At 42.0% G+C, this 22,500-nt stretch overlaps 1 protein-coding gene across 2 annotated transcripts in view; it reads right to left on the reverse strand.

Annotated features, from left to right (window-relative positions):
- Window positions 1-6: 6 nt before the first annotated feature.
- The window catches only part of LOC132981810 (A disintegrin and metalloproteinase with thrombospondin motifs 2-like), a 110,713-nt gene continuing 88,219 nt past the window's right edge, over window positions 7-22,500 (reverse strand). Inside the window, exons 5-23 of one of the 2 annotated variants that reach the window (XM_061047886.1) lie at window positions 18,798-18,881; window positions 16,980-17,136; window positions 15,610-15,715; window positions 15,257-15,400; window positions 14,599-14,731; window positions 13,870-13,899; window positions 12,686-12,799; window positions 12,442-12,587; window positions 12,020-12,195; window positions 9,847-9,980; window positions 9,631-9,754; window positions 9,032-9,112; window positions 8,780-8,943; window positions 8,494-8,650; window positions 8,232-8,367; window positions 7,883-8,090; window positions 6,555-6,684; window positions 6,289-6,375; window positions 7-2,966 (exon numbers count right to left, since the gene is read on the reverse strand). In XM_061047886.1, the coding sequence (XP_060903869.1) occupies window positions 823-2,966; window positions 6,289-6,375; window positions 6,555-6,684; window positions 7,883-8,090; window positions 8,232-8,367; window positions 8,494-8,650; window positions 8,780-8,943; window positions 9,032-9,112; window positions 9,631-9,754; window positions 9,847-9,980; window positions 12,020-12,195; window positions 12,442-12,587; window positions 12,686-12,799; window positions 13,870-13,899; window positions 14,599-14,731; window positions 15,257-15,400; window positions 15,610-15,715; window positions 16,980-17,136; window positions 18,798-18,881 (4,455 nt within the window). In that variant the 3' untranslated portion in view covers window positions 7-822. The remainder of the gene's footprint in view (window positions 2,967-6,288; window positions 6,376-6,554; window positions 6,685-7,882; window positions 8,091-8,231; window positions 8,368-8,493; window positions 8,651-8,779; window positions 8,944-9,031; window positions 9,113-9,630; window positions 9,755-9,846; window positions 9,981-12,019; window positions 12,196-12,441; window positions 12,588-12,685; window positions 12,800-13,869; window positions 13,900-14,598; window positions 14,732-15,256; window positions 15,401-15,609; window positions 15,716-16,979; window positions 17,137-18,797; window positions 18,882-22,500) is intronic. The other variant, XM_061047888.1, reaches the window with a different exon arrangement.

Below are 22,500 nucleotides of genomic sequence, written 5' to 3' on the forward strand. Positions count from 1 at the left end.
TTTAGTATTAGTAATTTGAGTGTTTATTGCATGGCCTTGCGGAACAGTCTTTACATTTCACTGCACATCTGTATGAGCATGTGACAAATAAAAATCTTGAATCTTGAATTTGCTTTGGAAAAGGCAACACATACAAGGCAGTGTAAACTTTCACAATCAATTACACAAAAGGAAACTCTGACTTTCTGATTGTATAGCATTACCATATTGCTGACAGACCTACAAATGCTCCACTTAGCAGTGCTTAAATGGTAGTCAAAGTGTAGGGCACAAGGATACATATGAATTTTGTCCTACAGCAGCTTTATGAAGGGCTGAGAAGTATTAACATCTACTAATGGAGAAATGAGCTGCAGTCCTGGGCTGTCATACAATACGGAGATGGAGATTAGGATTCTTGGTGATAGATTTTGTTGCTCCATAAGTGCCATTAGGGATAACAACATTTAACAAACTACATTACACCTTATCTTAATCATTGTTGAATCCTCAAACAAAACTGTGTGGTTAAGCGTTGTAAAGTGCTGGTCAAACTGGATGCACACTATTCCTTCTGTTAGTCATTTTGATTTTACAGGCGAGGCAATTTGCTTCAAATCTGCAACAGTGGAAACTCTTAAGGGCTTTTCTTAATTCAAAGCAACTGTGAAAACAACTGGCCATGATATTCTCTCACTGACACACTTCTAACTCTACATATTGATATGTCAGACAGGTTTTGTGTGCAGAGGCCGGACAGAAAACTTCCTGGAGGATTAGACAAGGCTTAAAAAAGTCTGTAAGAAAATGTTCATCTCTATAAGAGAAACGAGAAGGCTTAGTCTATATTGCTGTATGGCCTCTCTTCATCCTGAGGAGAAAGTTCCGCTTTTCCTCCAGGAGCTCCTGAATGCGTTTGTTTCTGGTTCTCTCCCTAAGGTTAACCCTGCGCTTTGGGATCAGATTATTCTGGGATATGTCGTTGTCTACGCCGATGATCCTGTGGTATACGACATCAATGGAATTGTTCTCACCCTTCTCCTCAGTTTTTAGCGTAGAGGCTGTGATGGTTGTGATGGTCGGTTTTTCTGTTGTTGTAAAGATGGTGGTGGGAGGTGGGGCTGTTGGAGGGTCTTCGGTCGTTGTTGGAACAGGGCTGCCAACAGGGATGTACTCGGACAAGTCTAACCAGGGCGAGGAAGAAAGGTCTGTCATATCCTCACTAGTGATGGTTGGGATCACGATGGTGAGTCCATCGTCTAGCACCATGGTGTCACTGATAATGCCACCATTGCTGTAGGACACAGTGATGTCGTCGCCGCTAAGCAAGGCCCCACTGGTCATTGTGACATCACCACTGCTTGTCACATCATTGTACGACATGGTTCCACTAGGAATATTGACTTCGTCTGAATGAACTGTTGCAGTCGTTGTTAAGACATCTTCATAAGTGCTGGGTGTTGTTTCTAAAGCATCATGATACCAAAGTGGAGGTTCAGCTGTAGTAGCCGTGTTGTTACTGATGAATGTGACATTGATTCTGGATTCTGGAAAAGTCATATCCGTAGCTGTTTCGTGTATGCTTGTGCTGGTAGGAACAGTGGAAGAAATAATGTCTCTCAGTTGACTTGGATATGGAGTGAGAGTTATGTTATAATATGAAGACGTTGTAAAGGTCTTCTTTTTTGGGTAACTCTTTATCACCTTAAACTTATTATTAATCTTTGTCTCAGGGTTCTTCTTTGGGGGATCAGTCTTGGTAATTTTTGTAGTATGCTTAATTTTCTTTTTTGGATTGGCCATTGGTGGAGCCTTCTTTTTGGGTGGGGGTTTGGGTTTTATCACAGAAGAAGTCTTCAGTTGAGGAGTCTTTTTGACAGTGGTCTTTACAGAGGGGGTGTTTTTGGGTTTGGAGCCTGCTGGAGTAGTCTTTTTGGGAGGAATCTTTACCGTAATGGTCTTTTTGGGACTCGTTTTAACTGGGGTAGTCTTTTTAGGAGGCTTCTTTACAGGGGGGATCTTTTTTGGGGTGGTATTTGCTGTAGTAGTCTTTTTGGGGGTGGTGTTTGCTGTAGTAGTCTTTTTGGGGGTGGTGTTTGCTGTAGTAGTCTTTTTGGGGGTGGTGTTTGCTGTAGTAGTCTTTTTGGGGTTGGTTTTTACTGGAGTAACCTTTTTTGATGGAGTTTTTTCTGTAGTAGACTTTTTAGGACTGGTGTTTGTTTTCTTTTTGGGATTGATTTTTGGTGGGAAATCTGTTCTTGTAGTATTTCTTGGGGCAGTATTCTTTTTTGGATTGATCTTTGGTATAATCACCCTTTTTGGTGGTTTCTTTGACAAATTATTCTTTTTAGGCTTTGATTTAAGGGGGGCGTCTGTTTTTGTATTACTTTCTGTTGGACTTGTCAAAGTTGGAGTGATCGTTGTTGGAAGCTGTGTGCTAGTGATCATACCAGATGTAGTTGGACTATTTGTAGAGCTCTGTAACTTTTGAACTGTGCTCTCATTTGTGTCTGGGGAGGGCAAGGGCAAGGGATGAGCTGTAACATTAGGAATGGCTGTAATAACAGATGTGGTTGCCACTGGAAAGGTGGTGGAAAAGACAGACACACTGGTGGCAGGTGGAAGATGAGAAGTGATCATTTGTGTAGCACCAAGTGGGGAAAGGGTGGAATGAGGACCAGCAGTGGTAGGTGGATGAGTGGTATCCCAGTGGTTAATGGTAGAGGTTAGGGAGGTGTTGATGACAACTTCAGTTGGTTGGATGGTGGTGAAGCCAGAGCTGATGGTGCCAGTGGTTGGAGGAGCTGTAACACTGGGCCCAATGGAGGTGATAGGTGTGGATCTGGAGGTAGGATCGGGTAGTGGCTCTTTAATGGTGATATTGCTGCAGGACTTGCAGCACATGCGCTGGTAGTCCGGTAGAGAGCAGTAGCGCTTTAGCACCTCCATACGACAGAACATTGAGCGGTCTCCATGACAACGCTGGCCTGTGAAGGAGAGAACAGAGAGCTGAGACAAAGTGAAGCCGGAGGTGAACTATGAAGGGATATTTGAGTTTGTGTGATTGTCTGGATATGTAACTGTTTGCAAAAAAATTTACAACAATGAGCATACACTAAATTGGCATTAGTATTTGTGTGCCTGTTCTTTTTTTTTTTTTTACATAAAGAACAAGCATATTGTTGAGTGTGTGTGTGTTGGTTCCACACCATAAGTGTAAAGTAGTAAAGCCAGACCATTAGCAGAGGATGCAGGAAGGAAGAGAAGAAAAACCCATACATCAAGAGCAGTCATGAGATTAGTCCAGAGCAACTGAAATGGAAAAAGAGGGGCTGCCAGTCTTTTGTTAAAAACATAAATGTTGCAACTTTTCAACTATGTTTTGTGCCAGCTAATTTGATTTCATGTTGCCTTTGCTTCAGGTGTGCATTATTTTTTTCCGATGTTCAGTTTTATTCCTGCACCACTTTAAATTGAATCTATGTGTGCTTTAACTATAAACCTGACCATTTTCTATTAGCAAAGTTGTGGATTATTGCAAACAAAGAATCTAGCAAGTGAACATTCCTGTTGAGAAAAATATGACACTTTTTGAAACATTTTTATTGATACAACTTTGCTGTTGAGAATGACAGTAACTGAAACAATGAGATGTACGCCCCCCCTGCTCAATATATAGATATATTCTTTTCTTAAGAAAAATAATTCAACTGTATCGAAAGTTACAAGTTCACAGTCACTTTGGTAAAACACTTCATTACTTGGAAATCAATCAGTCAATCTGTTTATCGATTGAAAAAAACATGAAGTACATAAATCATATGGTCTGTTTAAATAAAATACATAATTTCAATGATGATGTAAAAACTGGAATGGCACATTAAGTGTCATATGAAACATTTACAAAACATTAATAAAATTTCCCTGATAAATCAAAGTGCATATAGACGCAGTGCACGTAGTCCATCTGAATGTTTCTTCAACGTTAGCGAAACGTTAGCCAGCCCCACGCAGCAGGCCAGTGAAGCCACAAAACAGTTACCCATAGTATAGAATATTATAGAAGAAGATAACAGTCATGAACATTATTAAATACAGTCAACACCAATGTTATATACAGTCGCACTGCTAGGTCTGGCTTGGTCTCAAACAGTCCAACTCCAGCAGAAGGAAACCTTGGATAGCTCGCTACATAGTCACAACAGAAATATGTGATCACAATACAATGACAAGTCTGAAGTGTTTTTTTTTTTTATAGATGCCATATGTGTCATACCCTAGGCCCTTTGTAAACCCTTCCCAATAGTTGGACATTGGTCCAACATCACCTTGGTAGGTTTGATGGTTGGCGGGTGTGAGTTAAGTTGGTTTGAAGCTGCCTCTATTCCGAGTTAAACTTTGAATGAGTAAAGCCATCTCTTTCACAGATAAATGCCGTTACATTCAATCCAAGATAAGGCATTGTTCACGTGGTTAATGTTCATCAAAAGAAAATGAGATCATCAGACGCTCTCAAATCAAAGTTTATGAGGTATTTCTGTATCTGTTGCAATGTGTAAAAGCCCGAATGATGAAGCTCATTATGCACATAGACATGCACACACACATGCACACTCACACACACTCAAACATACACACACACACACACGAACGCACACACACACACACACACACACACACACACACACTCAAACATACACACACACACACGCACACACACACACACACACACACACACACACACACACACGCACACACACACACACACACACACACAAACACACACACAAACACACTTACACTGACAAGACTAGTATATCTCATTCAATCACACATTGATTTTCTCACTCATTTAAGCAAACAAGACACACATAGACTCGCACACATGCACACACTCAGTTAAATTAACACACATATATATTTACACACACATACAAGTGATGGATGCAAATGTGCATGACAAAATGTGATCCAATCCTTAGAGAAAAGGAGAAGCAACAGTAAACCACTGATCCATCTGAGAGAATGGAGAGGCAACTAACTGACCAAGTCCTGCATAATAAGGTCTAACCCCTTCCCCCCGAAACACTTTCCCTTTATTAAATATTCATCTGTATTCATGTAAAATCAATAAAAAAATACACATAACAGTCAAGGATCTAAGCGATCAATAGCAGTCCAAAGGTTTTAGGCAAATAAGCTACAGCTTATTCATGGTAAAACATTATTAATATTATTGTTACTCATATAGATTTAGATTTATAGGTATATATAAATACAAATATATTTATAGATGTATTTGTTTAAAGTCTGCAAGCACAAATAAGCTGCTTTTATTGAACTTTAGTATAACAGTCAAAGAGAAGATGGCTGATGATGAGGTGAAATGGGAAGCAACCTCAAGTGGTCAGACTACCCTGTGTGTTTTTTGTTTTTTAAATTAGCCTTACTTCATGATTCCTCACCTCACCGTTCCCTTCACTAACAATTCAGAAGTCTACTGATGTCACTTCTGGTCCCTGTGCTGAGTTCCTGTTAATCTGAGAGTGGAAATGAGACACCATTCTCATCCCCCAATGGAACCAGGATGTCAGATGAGCACTTTAGCAAAGATGTCCTCATTGTGACAAGATCACATTCACAATAAAGCTTTCATATTTTTCAAAAGTTTTTTTTCTATATATTTATATACTTTTCTGTTTATTTTCACACCTGTTTCTCCCCCCACAACGACAGTGCGCTACAAAAAGGAAAAAGCGCCGCTGCATCTCAGAAGTGGTAACCCATGACAGCTAGCTCGCGCAAAACATGGCCGCCAAATGCAGAGGAGGTGCCTCACGCATGAACGGCTCGTCGGCACATCTCAGGAGATGAAAAGCTGTTCACCTTGCCACTTCGAATCCTGTTCACATCAAATTTTTTGTTGATCTTTTGAGTTTTCGACTGGCCAGCGGTTACAACACAATGCTCCACAAAGGAGAGAGAGAGATAGAGAGAGAGAGACAGAGCAAGAGAGAACCAACTAGCACACACAGGAGCCAGAGACCTCCCCCCAGTCAGAGCCACCTCAGACAGAGAGAGAGAGAGGCAACAATCCCCCCCCACCAAAAGAGAAGCGAAAGCTTTGCCACCCGCTCACAGGCGTGGGCACAGGCACAGGGCGTCTGGGAAGGGCGGGTCAGGGGGCCAGCCGGGGCCGGCCCTGTAGAGACAGGAGGACAGAAATGGGCAAGGCCCAGCAGAGGACAGACATGCAGCTGTGGCTGCCGCTGTGGAGACCAGGCTGGGAACTATAGAGGGAGGTTTTACGTGAGGAGATCTTCGGGAAGTTTGGGTTGGGGCGGGAGAGCCACTGGATCAGGATGTTGCCGTTTTTGTTTAGGTCGGATGAGCCCTCTGCAGAGGAAAGAAGAGACAGGGAGATGAAGTGATGAGAAGAAATGGTTAATATACATATATATATATTTTTCCTTTCCCACACTGATATCAGGATCTTTTTAAATAAGGAACATGCCTGCTTGCAGAGATCTATGTTTATATTCCTAAAAAATCATGGGAGTTCCTTTAGCACTCACTGGGACATGGATCCATGCGGCAGACTCTGATGGTGTCAGGCTTACTGTCCAGACATAGGCCGATGGTGTTGTCCCTGGTGTGGCAGAGAGCCTGCCTCTGCTGGGTCCCATTTCCACATGTCACTGAGCACTGGAGATACAGAACATGAACAGATCAGTATATTATGATGACTTCTTGTCGTTTAAGCACATTTACAGCACATTGCTTAAAGCTAGGTTTATGACTTGGATGTTACTGAAGAAAAAATAGAGGACTCTATTATTGTGTCTGTTACTGATTATGTTGGTGTGGTGTTGAAAAGAACACATGCATAAACATAAATAATACTTATAACACGCCGGTATTAAATACTTGATTTTGATTGGCCAATTACGCATCATAAAGTCCGTTATCCCTCAATAGCAGACAGCTGTTAAGAGGAACAAATTGTAGGTCTAACGGTTATCAAATCAATGCTCAGAAAGAAGTCAGGGTTAATTGGACATCCCAGTCTTTGCTGTGGCAAAAGAATACATGAGAAGATAATGAAGGAGTAAAGAGATTAAGAAACACAAAATAACATGCTATAACAGAAAGATCCGCAGAGCTGTATATGGCACATTGAGTTATGATAGAACTAAACTTGGTATGGGATACGGTGCTATTTAAAGACTGCTGAATGGAAAAGAAAATGTCAACAGACTGTGATGGTGGTGAGGCAGAGAAAAACTGTCAGGTGCTGTGCTGATTTATGCAGAGATTCGTACCTTGTCTCACTTCACCACCTAAAGTTCACTATATTGTGAGTAATAACAGCTAGTTTCACTGAGTTTGTGAAGGCAACCCAGGGAACATTTGCCATGGACCCATCTCTGACTCAATATAGTGAGTGGACTGTTATAGCAGAGGAACCATTCAGAGTGAGACAGTACTCCACCACTTCACATCTGGGTTCTGTCTTGAGCATGAACATGAACTAAATCAGAATGTTTTCAGAAACTTAGCTGACTTCTAATTCCAGGCTGTGTGAATGTTTTATCTGATGTTTTGACGTCCCTTTAACCTCTGCCTATAAAATTCATACTGCTTTTATTATCATTTTATCTTGTTCACCGTATGGAGACAAACAGTTGTGATCTGTTTCACAGGGGATTTTCAAACCCACCAAAACTCAGTTCTCAGGAAGTCTTGAGATATTTGAAATTGATCATTTCACAAAAATACCAGCTGCTGTGTTGGGTTTTAAAAACTGTTATTAGTTCAGGTATTTCTCCAAAAATCCCAAATCTGCCTAGCATTTTTGTGTTCAGTGTTATTACTTCCCCCCCCCCACATTTAGCTTGCATACCTGTGACCACGGTCCAACTCTCCACTGGGTGGGACAGGGGTGACGGTTGCAGGGTCTACGAGACTCGGGCCGGTCGTCATTGCAGTGTTTATTGTGGATTGAGCGTGTGGTGTTGTCATCTGAAGGCTGGACACAGCTTACTGAGCGGATTTGCATACCTGTCTTTCCACATGGCTTGCTGCAGTTCTGCCACTCCCCTGTCACCCAACTGGAGAAGTCCAGAGGAAACAGAGAAAAACAGAGTTACTGAGTCTATTTGAAAGGTAATAGTGAAGTAAACAATGGAAGAAGAGGTTGTCTGCATTACAGTTTTGTAAGGCTCTCTTCAGTGTTTAAATACAATGCATACATAGGTGGAGGGCAGGGCTTCTGGTTGCAATCTCTGGTGTCCCCACGAGGTTTCATGTTGGATTTGTTGCAGAAACTCTTGTGGACCATCTTGCTGTCAACCTTTCTTCTGCAGCCGTATCGCAGGTACTGCTTCCCTGCAGCAATCAAGGATGGAAATTTAAGATTACCTTTAAGTCAGTCTAAGCACAGAACCATGGAGACAGACATGCAGAATGCAATAAGTAAGAGAACCAAAAATCCCACTACAGGTAGCACTGTACCTCCACCACAGGGCTTGGAGCAGTAGGACCATTTCTTTGGAGCCCACTCATAGGCGCTGTCCTCGACCAGCATGTTGTTTTGAATGGCCGAGTCACTGTCCATGTTCATCATGTACTTATAGGACAAATTGACATCCTCATCTCCATATAATTTCATCTGAAAACACAGAGATACGAGTGACAACTTAGGAAAAACACTTGAGATAACGAGCATAAGACAAGATAATAAAAAGAATGCTTCTGTAAAACTAAATTCTAAATAATATTCTTATAATTCAATGTGTACCATGATTAGAATTCCATGTCTGAGCGGACCACTGGTCTGAAGAGTCTCCTTGTCATTGTCATTTTCGTATTCCCACTCCACGCCTTTCTCTATGATCGAGTGGGATTCTGGGTATTCATTTTCCCCATTTAAGAAAAACAGTCCCGACGCCACGTTTTTCACAGCTGTGAAGGAACACACATGTTATTGCTGTCGTACTTAAGACAAATACAATAACTCAAATAGACATAAAAGACAAACAACGTCAAATACCTAGAGTATGTGAGGTTGCTTTCAGTTCTTGGATCAGCAAATGTCTGGCTCCTCTGGGGATTTCAAGAACTTTGAGGTAACCTGAAAGGAAACACACATCTGGTTCGTGACTCGAAACATCATCTAAAGCTCATTTTTACAGTCTCCTGTCTAAGAGCCTCAGCTAATCCAGCAAAGCGCTCCAACTCATTCCATCCAAGTAATTCTGCTCACTTGTTAAAGCCCTCAAAGGCTCGAGTTTTTTTCCCAGCCAGCGCAAACATCTGATTCTGGGAATTCTGATGCTGTGATGTAGGTCTGTCCTCACGTCAAAGGTTAGATAATATACTATGAAATATGAGTGCAGAGGGTGAGGTCTGATTAAATACCTGGCAGCGTTCGACTCACATGGAAACGTGTCAACTCAGATCTCACTGGGGTTTAACATTGATACAAATCCCCCTCTAGAGGGCGATATTTATCTAAACATGAGTAATCAAAGGGAGTATGTACACTTGCCAGCTGTTTAACCCCTACTTAACTGCCTTATAAACTAACTGAACCGAAGTCTGTCTTAGATTTACACAAAGCTTATTGTGTGTGCTTGTGTGTGTGTTTACCTTGTTTCTTGGCAGTTCGTGTGATGGTGTCTTTGAAGGTTTTGCAGCTGGAGTTGTCTCCCCCACACACTCCACACTTGTCCTCCTGCTTAGAGGAGCCCACCACTCGGTCACAGCCCACTTTCTGTTCATGACAACATGGAAAGTTTGACACAATTCCACCTGCGCCGACGTCTTTCTATTACACACACACATAAAACGCATAGCGTCACTCACCTCACACTCCCCCCGCACACACACACTATGGGGGTCCTTGTATGAGCAGCGAGTGCCGTCCAGGACCATCCTCTGCATAAAGACCACATCCCGCGTCTCCTTGGACTGGCAATGCAGGTGGCAGCGTTTATTAGCTGTGAAACAATAACACAAAAATGTCCCAATTACTGAAACAATGTCCCCCTTTTTTTTTTTAACGGGTTCATCTGCACAACCAGCATGTAATCATTTTCATTTTTCAGAATGAGCCTTCCATGAGTCTCGGTCTCATTGTGTCTGTCTGCGTGACTCATACTATACATCCTCCAGAGACAAAACCTGGCACTTCATCCCAGTGAGAATGAACACTCCCACTACATCACGTTCATTACAGTAGCACACTATCCAGAGACCTTGTGTCTATTTGTGCCGTGACACTAATAAGCAGGTGGCAGATATGTTACTGTAGATGATATAATAGGTGGAGAAAGTCGTTTTTTTTCCAAGTTTAGCTGAGAATGCATGAAACAACCGATGCATTTATGAGCAGTCTGGAAATAAGAGTGGGGCCTGTACCTGTATTTATGTACTACAGTCTCCTAAGTCAAAGAGTAGATACTGTATATATATATATATATATATATATATATATATATATAACTTTTATTTATATATTTTATTTCATAACCAAACCACTACAAAATTGAACATAATTTATGCTTTAAACAACAATACAAAATGTTCCTAAAAAGTTTTTTGAGTTGGTGCTTTAAATATTTTGTTATATTTAGTGGTAATCTTTGTGTTCATTGGACTTTAAGGGTGATGTAGTGTTGGTCAAAGTGGCATCATTTGAAGTTTTCACATAGCCTCAAACCAACATGCCACTTTTCAACCGTTAACTATGAATATTATGGAGTGACATATAAGAAATTAAGAAGCTCGATTTCAGGACCATCTAGATATGATTTAAGGTTTTTAAGAAGGTCGAAAGGGTTAACTGAAGGGACAGACACCGCTGCAAAATTGCCACATTTGCTTTCTGTGATCAAATCTGTGTAAAAATAGGAGAACGTTTGGGAATTTCCAATCTCACCCTTAAACAAAGGGTTGGAAAACTCTCTTTACAGCTGCTTGAAATGCCACACAGTCAGTACAGCTCTATGTTTTATGAAATGTTTTTTAGAGTGCATCTGTTGACCTGAGAAATGATGGAAATAAGAGACAAAAAAGTAACACTCTGTCAAACGTCTTTAAACAAATACTCAAGTTCCACACTCTTAGCAGAAACACGTTTTCCCTTCTCACACTATCTGTAGATGACACGCAATGAATGGAATTCAATTTCACCTCCCCGTTCACTTTTTACTGCCCTCTCACGCGCACAAACACGCGCACACAAATACACACAAACACACACATCTGTGCTCATACACAATCGCACACTCTTGGAAAATTAATTTGAGAGTGAGGAAGCCTTGCTGAATAATATGGCATTTAGAAATGATAGGAACGGAAAAAACAATTTAGCAAGGCCCCTCTTAGGGGAGTGTGTGTAGCGTGACCTGCGATTAGATAAGGACAGCTCAGCACTTTCTCACGGGCCGCACTTTGGGTGGATGATCGTTTAATACCTATCAGGTCAGGAAAGCAGTGACACCTCCACTAAATGACAACTGAACACATTTTAAAACGATTTAATAATGAAGGGACGTTTGATAATTAACATGACAACTCCAAGATGGGATCGCATATTGTGAATCTGAGAGTTTGTCCTTGTGCCAACCGGTGTTTGGACGCTGAAAAAGATGAAGGAGGAGAGAGGGGGAAGTGAGGTTGAAATGACATCGGCAATTGGGTGGGAAAAGAGTAGAAGCCAAGATCAAAAAGATTGTTTTTAAAGAGATTTTCAAAGGGATGGTGTGTTTTTATGGGAGGGCGTAGCCGTTGCTTGAAGCTGCACCTCTCAGCAGGACAGCCAGATGTTGATGACCATAACGGAACGCAGCCTATTTATAAAAGCCTCTAAAACCAGACTGCTGTCAACAATTATGCTTCCTCTATTTGGCTTTCATTCATATTTACAACTTCCAGAGTACATCATCACTTGGGATTTGTCATTCTCAAGCCATCTATCCCTAGAACCGATCCAACTCACCCCCCCCCCCCCCCTCATCTGCGGTTGTGAACTCACGGTCTGAGTGTTCGTAAGGCAACCAGTGGTGCTTGTTGCTATGGAGTTCAAAGCGAGGGTCCATCGCGTGGCATTGCTCCTCTCTCGTGTCGCTGTAGATGTCTTCACATTCGTTGATGTTGCACATCTGGAACTGATAATTTGCTCCCATGCAGGTGCGGCCTCCGTTGGCTGGTCTGAGAGAATTGCAGGGAAGAGGACTCATCAGTTTGTTTTGCTCTATGATAACACATTAAACACTTGTACAAATGATCTAGATTCATTTAAACAAATATCAAAGGAAAACTGTTCAGAACAATTGCCAAATCAAGAAAAACCTTCACCTGAATTTGGCATAACAAGAAACAGACTAAAGACCCTGCAAATCCACATTTTACACACATACACTTTTAAACACGTTTTTTGATTTTTTCTTTTTTTACCTTGGATTGTCACAGTCGCGCGTGCGGAACTGTACTCCTCCACCACAGCTGTGGGAGCATTGTCCAAACTCACTCCACGAGCCCCAATTTCCATCTTGCTTGATAATATCAGGGGTCAACCAGATGCAGTGACCTTTAAAGCAATGCTGCAATGGACCAGGAAGACAAAACACAGTTGCTGCTCGGGTACAGTGGGTTTAGAATACGACAAAATGTTTGTCAAGGAAAACGAGCGTATAAATACCTTCCCATTCCCACACATGGTGCCGTCGATGGGCGGTCCTTTCTTGGTCTTGCAGAAGAAGGGATTGTCTGGGTGGCTACACCACAACTGCTTACATGGGTCAAATGTGCGATACTGCAGGGCAGAGAGAGAGACTCCTTCTTACTATTTGAAGCCCTGTGTTACAGAACACACTCTGGGTAAAAGGGTGACCTTCAATGACACAAGTCAACCATCATGAGACAGCTGGAAATACGAACAGAGATGGGCTGAGAAACACAACCACTTTATAACCAACAATAACAACACTGACCCTGCACTGTGTCACTGTACACTGCGCTCCACTGAGAAACACACAGCCATTCATGCAAACTAAACCAAAGGATGAGAGAGAGACGAGACGCTCCGAATGAGGCAGCCCGTGGTTTAATTAGGGCACGGGGGGGTCAGAGGGCAGAGGGCAAAAGGTTAAAAAGGCCAAAAGGTGAGGTCTCATTGACCTCTAAAAAGGCCCCTAGACACAGTAAACGGACCAAATTCTCTGATATGAACCATTGATGAGAATACCACCAAACTGACCTGCAGTCCAGTGTCTGAGGGGGCGTGCCCTCCTCCCTCCTTTCCACAGACTTCCCCACCCACCATGACCCCAGGGGAACCTTTTTAGGCCAGAGGGTGAGTAGCAATCAATGGCTAGACTGTGGTAGGTAATCACCAATGACATCAGACTGGAGGATCCTAAAAGCTGAAGTGAAACATGGAAAAACAGCCTCTGTTCTGGCTCAGACATCTCTCCTTGAATGGAAAAAGATATCTCCCCAGCCTTTTCCACTCCTTTATAGTCATGAGTTTTGCCAATATAATGAGGCTTTTCCTGCGAGAGCTGCTGTGATTTAACACAGATTCACAGGAAAAGCGTTGTGGTATGGTGCAGTTCAGCGGGTGAGTTGCACCAACGCCGTTGAACCAGTAGACTCACATTGTTTTTAGGGATTTTACAGCCACGTTGTCTGAATATGAGCATTTTAGAATCCTGCAGGCTAGGGTCCAAAATATGACGATGGGTAGAACAGAGAAACAGTAAAAAAGAAAAGTAAGGAGCAACATTACAAACAATTACAACCTCAGAGGACAAATAGAAAAAAAGAAAATCTGAGAAAACAAATGACGGGCCACATGTCTTCGGGGACGAGGGGTTACCTTACCTGCGTTCCTGACTGGCCCGCCTTTTGTAGCTGAGGGGAATGGGTTTGACAAGAGAATAGAGGGTAATCTAGCAATGTGTGCAAAGCCCCCTAACAAGCCCTTTGTCAATCAAGCAACAATCTCCCAACAGTGTGCCACAGTGGCTTCACAGTCAGAGTGGGTGACAGGTGAGGGGTTAGAGGGGGACAATGTCTGTCAAGATGCTAGAGCTGGGTGAAGATCATCTGTGTTTGGTGCTAACAGGGATTCTGCTTGAGGCACATTAATGTGAAGGCACTTAGGTACTAGGTAAGTGTTGTGTTAAAATAATGCTTGTTTATCAAAATGGAATTAACAACAGAAAAAAAGAAAAAGCTACAAAAACCAATTACCTGCTTTTAAGCAAGATGCCAATCCCACCAGAGGCCGGGAGAGGAAAGCAGAGGACATCAGAAGAATGTGAATATATGTGTGTGTGACTTGATTAATACAGTGTAGATCAGAAATAGATGTCAGGGTAAATCCTCCAGAGCTCAAGAGGTCCCAAACAAATGCATCTTCAGCAGTAAAATGTAGTAAATTCACTGAATAGTCTGAATTGTGTGATTTAACTACAACTCTCCAAAAAATGCATCATCTCATAAAATAAAGTGACAACTGAAACTTGTTGGCCGGTTAGTACAGTAAGAGTTAGTTAAATCTAGCTTTGTAAGTAAAGAGACTAGAGGGAAACTAAGGGGATGTCTTACCGCGGTGCACATGGTGTAGCCCACACCGAAGTCAAAGCGACACTGTTCGTTCATGGAATAATGCAAACCAGGGAGCTGAGGCAGTGACGGCCAGTTGTGGTCAAAGGGGTCATCACGGAGACAGTCATAGGAGCTGCAAGAGGGGTCAGTAAAACATGATTTTTTTTTTTTTTAAACTCATTCGTAATCAAAATGAGTGCTGGAGTAAACATACATTTCTGTTATCGACTCGATGGTTATGTTCATTAGATATACGATTACATCCTCAAAGTGTCTAAAAACAGTTTATTCAAACCGAGGGGATGTCTTCAAAACGCCTTTTTTTGTCAATCCATCAGAAATGTATTGAATCTTCTATAAATTTTAACAAAATCAGCAAATATTCACAATTTAAAACCAATAATTTAGAGCCTTGTTGACAGAAGTGTTTCATTTGTAGTAAAGTCTAACATTACTCTGGCTGCATAAGCGGTATTTATCGAATGTTTGACAGGCACCCTGACATTAAAACATGGTTTCTCTTCACGTCGTTAACAAACACCAACCATTTTAGTGCTTTGCATTATACAAACTTTAAGGATAGCAACTAATCCTACAAAAATATCAAATTAGACACGAATCTACTCTCAGTTAAAAGTGTTGTGTGTCTGTTTCTCACTTCAGGTAGCGTCCCAGCTCTTGCATGCTACATCTGGACCAGTGAAAGCGGTGGAAGGCGGCTTGCACAAGCGGCGCCATGATGCTGCCCATGTGCACCTCGTCTCCACAGCGATTCCCCTGGCCGTCGTGCTCCATCCCCAAACTGCACGGAGAGAGAGAAAAAAAAGAGAGAGAAAGGGTGTTCAAAAAGTGCACAAGGAAGAAGTTCTTTCTTCAGATATTGGCTGAGGTGACCAAAGTAAATTAACTGTTTAGGTCCAAACAGTGTTTGAAGTTAATGCTTTGTCATCTTTTGCTTGAACCATGACAGCAGACATAAAGACATTAATATGAAAAAAAAAAAGCCCTTACACATGTCCGGTCTCGTGTGCAACCACAAAGGCAGAGGAGAAACCATCCTCATGATTTAAAGTGCAGCTCCTGACAGGATGGCACATGCCCGTCACTGGGGCGTAACCTAGGAAACCAGGTAGAGAGACTGCTGTCAGGAGAGAAATTCTTCTTGTATGCATGTTGTTAAAACAACTCAAAACCTAAAGTACGTTATTCATGTTTTTTTTGTACATACACTATGCATGTGAAAACTATGTAACCTATGTAAAAGGTCTGATCTGATCTGGGCACGGTTAAGCTCAGATATTACTATATTACTATAGCCGATTATTATTATAAAACTGATAATCTTTTGTGATCATATCACATGAAAATGACGGTACTTTTCACATGGTGCTTTAAGTACCATGGCAGCCATTTAAGTATGTACAACAAGGTTAAGTCTTGTAAAGAAGAGACGGGTCTATCTGTTATCGATGGCCTCAGGACAAAAAAAACTATCATGCCTACATAGTCTTGACATTTTTTCAAGCAGCAAAATAATCTTTCATGAACTAGGTTTTATGGTTCCGTCTGATAGTTAATTTCACTCAGCATTTTTAAGGCTAATTTCCCAGCTATTGGCCATTTAACTCCTTTTTAAAATTATTTTATATTATTTTTCCAAAGATTTGTAAAATGTGAACATTGCTTTAACATTGTTTGTCGTGTCATCTAACATTGGAGGGCTTTGAACATGCAGCTACTTCTTGAAGCAGGTGTGTAGGAGATACGACGATAGCTTAACAAGAGAAAATCCCGCACACTGCTCTTGCTCAGCGTCCATTTATTGTAAAATAACCATTTACGTTTCAATAAACGGTGAGACTGAGCAAGAGCAGTGTTTCTCTTTTTGAGCTATAATGTAAACACAAAAACATAAACTACTTACACACACCAACACGACAGTGTTCATGTCTGTGTGTCTAATCCTAACCCTAAACGCTCGCCCTCCTCCTCGACATATGCCAATCTCCAACTCCCTGTGTGCTTGTCTGTCCTATACTGCCTTTAATTGTGGGACTGTGGCTGGCCCTGCTCAGCTTATTGATTTTCTGCTGCTGAGGGCTGAGCCCAAGGGCAGCTGAAGGGCTTTTGCATAGCTAGGCCTCTGCCTTTAGAGGCCGCTCCCCTGGGCCTGCCTGTTAGCCTGCACTCTGCTGCACAGAGAAACCACCAACCACACAAGCCACAGTGCACTATGCACTATGCAGCTGCATGAGGCTGGGAGGATGAGGAGAGTTTTGTGCTTGTGCTTGGAAGTTTTATGTCCTCGGGAGGGTTGGCGTGCTGTTTGGATGTATGTATCAGGGTGGACGGGCTGAGAGATCGTGTTTGTCTTTCGTTACCCTGCATGCCGGTGGGTCCAAATTCTTGCCGTGTGAGGAAGATGGCGTGGTCGTGATACTCAGCATCCCCCGTGTCCTGCTTCTGCTGCAGGAAGGCCCAGCGACACACATTCTCCAAACTCTGAGAGGGGTTCCCTAGTTCAATCAGACTCATGGACTGGGACAAGACACACACACACACACACACACACACACACACACACACACAGAATTAAAGCAAAGAATCTAAAGAATATACAAAAACAAGGAGCCAAACCGGCTTCTGGTTTCTATACCTGTAAGACAACATCCGATTCTGCCCTGTAGGGGGCAGTGCTACAATGTTATATGTTGTCAGCCGATCTGGCAATTCGCTGAGGTGTACAACACAGCACACTCATACACGCACACTCAAACACTCTAAGGGATCACAGTTCTCACACAATAAGGCTTAGGATCCTGTAATCTTGACGGCTTCAATAATGAACATGAAACTGAACAGAGAGTTCCCTTATAATAAGCCATGCACTATTTGTCAAAAACATGTCCAATTACCTCATATTTACTTATAAACAAATGAATTAATGACATTTACACAAAATGGCCAAAAATCCTTCTATCACTCTTCTCTTCCTTTTGAGGATTTCTTACCCTCCGCTTCGTCCCTTTATGTATTTGTCTTTTTTCTCGCCTCCTTCGTCTCTTTTCTACATTTTTCTCACTTGCACGATGCACTGCTTAATCAAACAGTGAGAGGTGTGTAGTGTGAGTGTGTACAGTGAAGACATATGGCCTGCTTCTGCACAAACACCCCTCAGACAGAGTGCACTGTACGTGTGCGCGCTTTATCATGTTCATCAGGTGAGTGTGTGTGTGTGTGTGTGTGTGTGTGTGTGTGTGTGTTTCAGCGTGATTTAATCATCTTTAAAGATGGATTTGTACTAGTGTGTCGTGTGTTTTCATGGTGTGTCGGAGTTTGTGAAAAGTGTGGGTGTGTGGGTGCGCCTGCTTTCAGGGTCACATAGCCAATCTGCAGGCTGTCTGGGTGCAGCTCTGTTGCCACGGTAATTGGGGATGATGGACAGCCAGAGCTTTGGCTGAAGCTGCAAAGGGGCTGGTCCAGAATGACCAATGTGGGAGTGTGTGTGTGTGTGTGTGTGTGTGTATGTGTGTGTGAGTGTGTGTTTCCAGGGCTCCAGTGGGACTGTAGACATGTAAGGAGCAGAGGAAGAGATAAGGCTACAGCATCATAAGTGTATCACAGAGCAGCTATCCAGCAATAAAATCACTTGTATCATCCTGTGGGGTAATCCCGGCCCTCTGCAGCTCCTGCCATCCCTCGCTCTATCTCTCTCCTTCCTGTCCTCTCTTCTCCTCTTCAGCACAGACAGGCAGATAGAGTTACAGTCGAGATGAAGAAAAAGATGCAACCCCTATCGTCCGGTCTCTGTGTTTATGAATGAGGGAGGGCTATCATTGATTGTTTATCTTTGCCTGGACTTCCCATGATTCTCTGCTGCAGCCTGCTGGGAGGGAGGCTGATTGCATAACGGGCTGAGTTTCTGTGTGCTTTGGTGCTGAACTGTGAAGGCGTGCGACTTGAAAACACTCCCCTGGGATGCTACATGCTTTTAGTTCCTCTTTTGCTCAGTCCACTGGAATAACAGGCTCCGGGCATCAGTGCGTGCTGATGAGTGCACAGGCGCGTGTGCGTGCCTGTGTCTGTGTGTTTGTTTAGAAGTGTGTGCATGTGCAGGATTTGGCTGTGCTTACTGTAGGTACTTAAAGAGATTGTTTCAGTCCACTTTTCAGCAGGATTCATGTCTTGTAAGGACTTACCTTGCCGTAGCCGAGCATGATAATCCGCACTAGCACCACATTGATTTTGGCCCCCAAAGACTGGTCATGGTATATCTCATTCACCTGGAGGCAAACAGAGAAACACAAGAGGGGATGCAAATCTCAGTAAGAGCTATACAGTACTACAGATTCTATCTCATAACTAAAGGGATTTTTTAAAGATGCAAATACATGCCGGTTAGTATTTTAATAATGCTTTTTAGATTAGTTATATAAGACAAAAATAAAAAAATCTTTAAAGTCGCAAGGTTGTGAAATCCAGGAAATAATTGTCGTTTAGAATTAGGTCTGTAGTTGGAATTAAAACAATCAAAATTGATGTTAATTTTTCTTTTGGTTCAAGGAAAAAAAGTTTGGAACCATTGTTTCGTGCAAACATGGTTTTACTCAAATTTCTATCAGCAACACAGTGATATGAGTGACAAGAATAGAAGGAATCAAAAAAGAGAACACAAAATGAAGGTGAGGGAAGGGCAAGAAACTCAGTTTCCCATAAGCACAGATGAGGGGAGATGAAGGGAGAAAGATGCAAAGGAAGAAAGGAGCCTAATGCAAGGAAACAAGGTAATGTTTGACAAGGGAGATGCAGAGAGCATTTTACTGGCTAAGAACACACAAACACTCTTGCACACGCACACACACACAAACACACACACACACACCCACGCAAAGAGAGAAAGAGAGAAAGAGAGAAAGAGAGGGGTAAATTGGCGCAGGAGTTTCGGCCTGCTGTCCTCAGTGGCTGTGTGCGGTGCCTAATGAGGCAAAGGGATGTAAAAACAGACAGCAGTAATGAGATGGCTGATGGACACACTGTGGAGAAAAAGGACACACAGACACTGTACACATCTAGACACACACACACACACACAGGTACAGAGTTGAAGAATAAAAAATAGACACACCCAGAGAAAAGTTATGAGAGAGAGAGAGAGAGAGAGAGAGAGAAAGAGAGAGAGAGAGAGAGCGAGGGCTGAGAAATGCTATGGATAGAGCCGACGAGGCAAAGGTAAAGCAGCTGAGCAGAGAGGGGAGAAGGAGCACAGAGGCAAAGTGAAACACGAGAAGAGAGGAAAAGAGGAAAGGATGATTCTTAGAAAACAATTGTAGCATCCTGCAGAGGAGGGTGTTTTTTTTTTGTTAAAGAAGAGAGGGAGAGCAGTTTGGAGAAATACAATGCTCTGTTCCATACGTGGTGTAAAGTCAGAAATTCCAGCATCCTATTAAGAAAAATAAATTGTAGGGACCCTACAAGTCAGAGCCCTAATTAGTTGACCACAAAGAGCCTGGAATAAATCGATTTCATTACATCAGCATATAAACGTAGCTGTAGAGACTTAACAGCTTACATCATTTAAAGTCATGTTTTATTTGCATCATCGGACCCTGTGTTACAAGGAACAACTGTTTTTAAATTCTTCAAATGTATTCTTAACCATCTTAATTGTTGCCACCATAGCTAAGTTGCCATAGTGGTCAAATATCACTGGAATGACATTAGTGGTCACAATGGAAGCTGCCATGTTTCCATTTTTCCAAAACTGGAATACTAAAGATGACAGAAGCTGTAAACTGGTGTTTGGAAGTTATGACACTTTCTGATCTTCATCTGGGAATGAAACAGAGCATTAAAAAAGCTATACACACAAAGCATTATGACAAAATGCAACTCAGTCCTCCAGCAGTTTGAGTGGTGTGCCTCCATGAAGATGAAATTGAAATGGTCAAGACTGATGCGTCTCATAATGAAACTTCTGTAACTGTCTGCATCATTTCCCTCCCTCAAAAGAAAAAGTCAGCTGTTGCTTCTTGAGGAAAGATCCTACACAATATAACTGTGTAATTCATGTTTGACTATTACTGACAAATATTCAGTGTGGAGCCTTTATCATCATTTATCAAACTGAAATGCTTATTTAGTCATAAAAATAATTAATCAAAATCTAACTTAAGTTAAAATACCAATGTTTCAACTGTGAAATGCATTTAAAGTATGAAAATGGAAATGCTCATTGTACAGAACATTGTTGTCTTATGAAAGTAACATTTAACTGCTATAGTTTCTCTCAGTGGTGATCTTCAGCAATGCATTATATGAAAATCTGAAAAGTGAAAAGGAATTAAAGGTGTCAGATTTATCTAGCGGTGTAAAAATGGTACTGACACATTTTCCTCTATAATGTAAGGTTGACTCTAATGAGAAGTATGGAGGACCAGTACGAAGGAGTTCAGTAAGTTACTTTAATTTTCAAGTTTTCAGCTGCTTCATTTACATATATAAAAAAAGTGTTGTTCCAACAAAAACACTAAACAAACAGGAAGTTCTGTTCTCTTCTCAGTTTAACACTGTCTGAGATGCTGTTTGTGTGTTTACAGTTTTTAATTCACCTGACTGTCTGTCTGTCTGACACGTCCATCCAGCCGTCTGTCAATCTGTTCAGCTGACTGGCTACCTGCTGGTGTTTCTGTCTCTTTCTCTCGTTTTCTAAAATGCGTCTTTCTCCCTCATTATCTTGGCAAAGTGAAAGTACAAGAAATTGACACACAATAACTCTGTATGAGTGTGGGTTTGTGTGTGTGTGTGTGTGTGTGTGTGTGTGTGTGTGTGTGTGTGTGCTGGCCTGCTGGGGGGGTGGGGGGGGGGGGGGGGGGGGGGGGGGGAGGAGGGAATTGTTTGTGCATCTAAGATGACATAGATACTTGGGTGGGTCAGTCCACACTTGGCCTGATCCAGCCCGTTTCCTTGACAACTGTTTGGCCAATTAGGGGCGGTTGACTTCCAGGTGACCTCGACAATACAAGTTCCATTCTAATGAGACACACAAATACACACAAACACACATGCAGGGAGGCAGACTGTGACCTGTCAATCCAAAATTTAGCTATGTGTTTTTTTTTGTTGTTGTTTTTTTTGCCGTGTGATGTGACTTTACTTTATAGCTTTATAGAATCCCAAACACACCCCCATATTTAATGAAACCTGTTCACCTGTGCACACTGTCACAATACATATACACGCAAAGTTCAATGTGAACAACTACATGGTACATATGTAATTTATTCTGCTGGTGGCTCTCTGATGTACTGAAGGGCGACGCCAGGTGTCATTACTTATAGGCTGCCCGGTACACAAGGTAGCCCAGATCTGTCCAACTATGTGGTGTGTGTGTGTGTGTGTGTGCAGTAGTTAATGCAGGACTATAGGTCAGCAAGGCACAAAATCATTACGATCAGATAAATAATGCAGCCAGTGTCTGTCACTTAACTCTGCGAGAAGGGAGAGGAAATGAAGGGAGAAGGTAGGAGGATATTAGCAAAAAGGAGCAAAGAGCGACATTAAAGGCCTCATCAGGGATTGTTTAACTGCATAAATTACAGGTTTAATTAAAATGTTACACTAGATATGAATAATGACAATCTATTATGATAATGTATGGCACATTGAAGGAAAAAAAATCTTGTTTCCTCATGTTTACAAAGAAAATACTTCCAATAGACCTTAAGCTGGATTATAGAATAGAATAAAATAGAGAGAATCTCTATGGTCATTTCATCGATGCAATGAAATTGAGTGCGAGTGCAAATCTGCAGCATTAGGACACGCTGCAATCTTCTAAAACGAGACTAAGATTAAGGGCAGGAACAAAGTAGTAATAAGCTCTTCTAAAAAAGGGGTAATATT

Source organism: Labrus mixtus, chromosome 10 (genome assembly GCF_963584025.1).
Source record: "Labrus mixtus chromosome 10, fLabMix1.1, whole genome shotgun sequence".
NCBI lineage: Eukaryota > Metazoa > Chordata > Actinopteri > Labriformes > Labridae > Labrus > Labrus mixtus.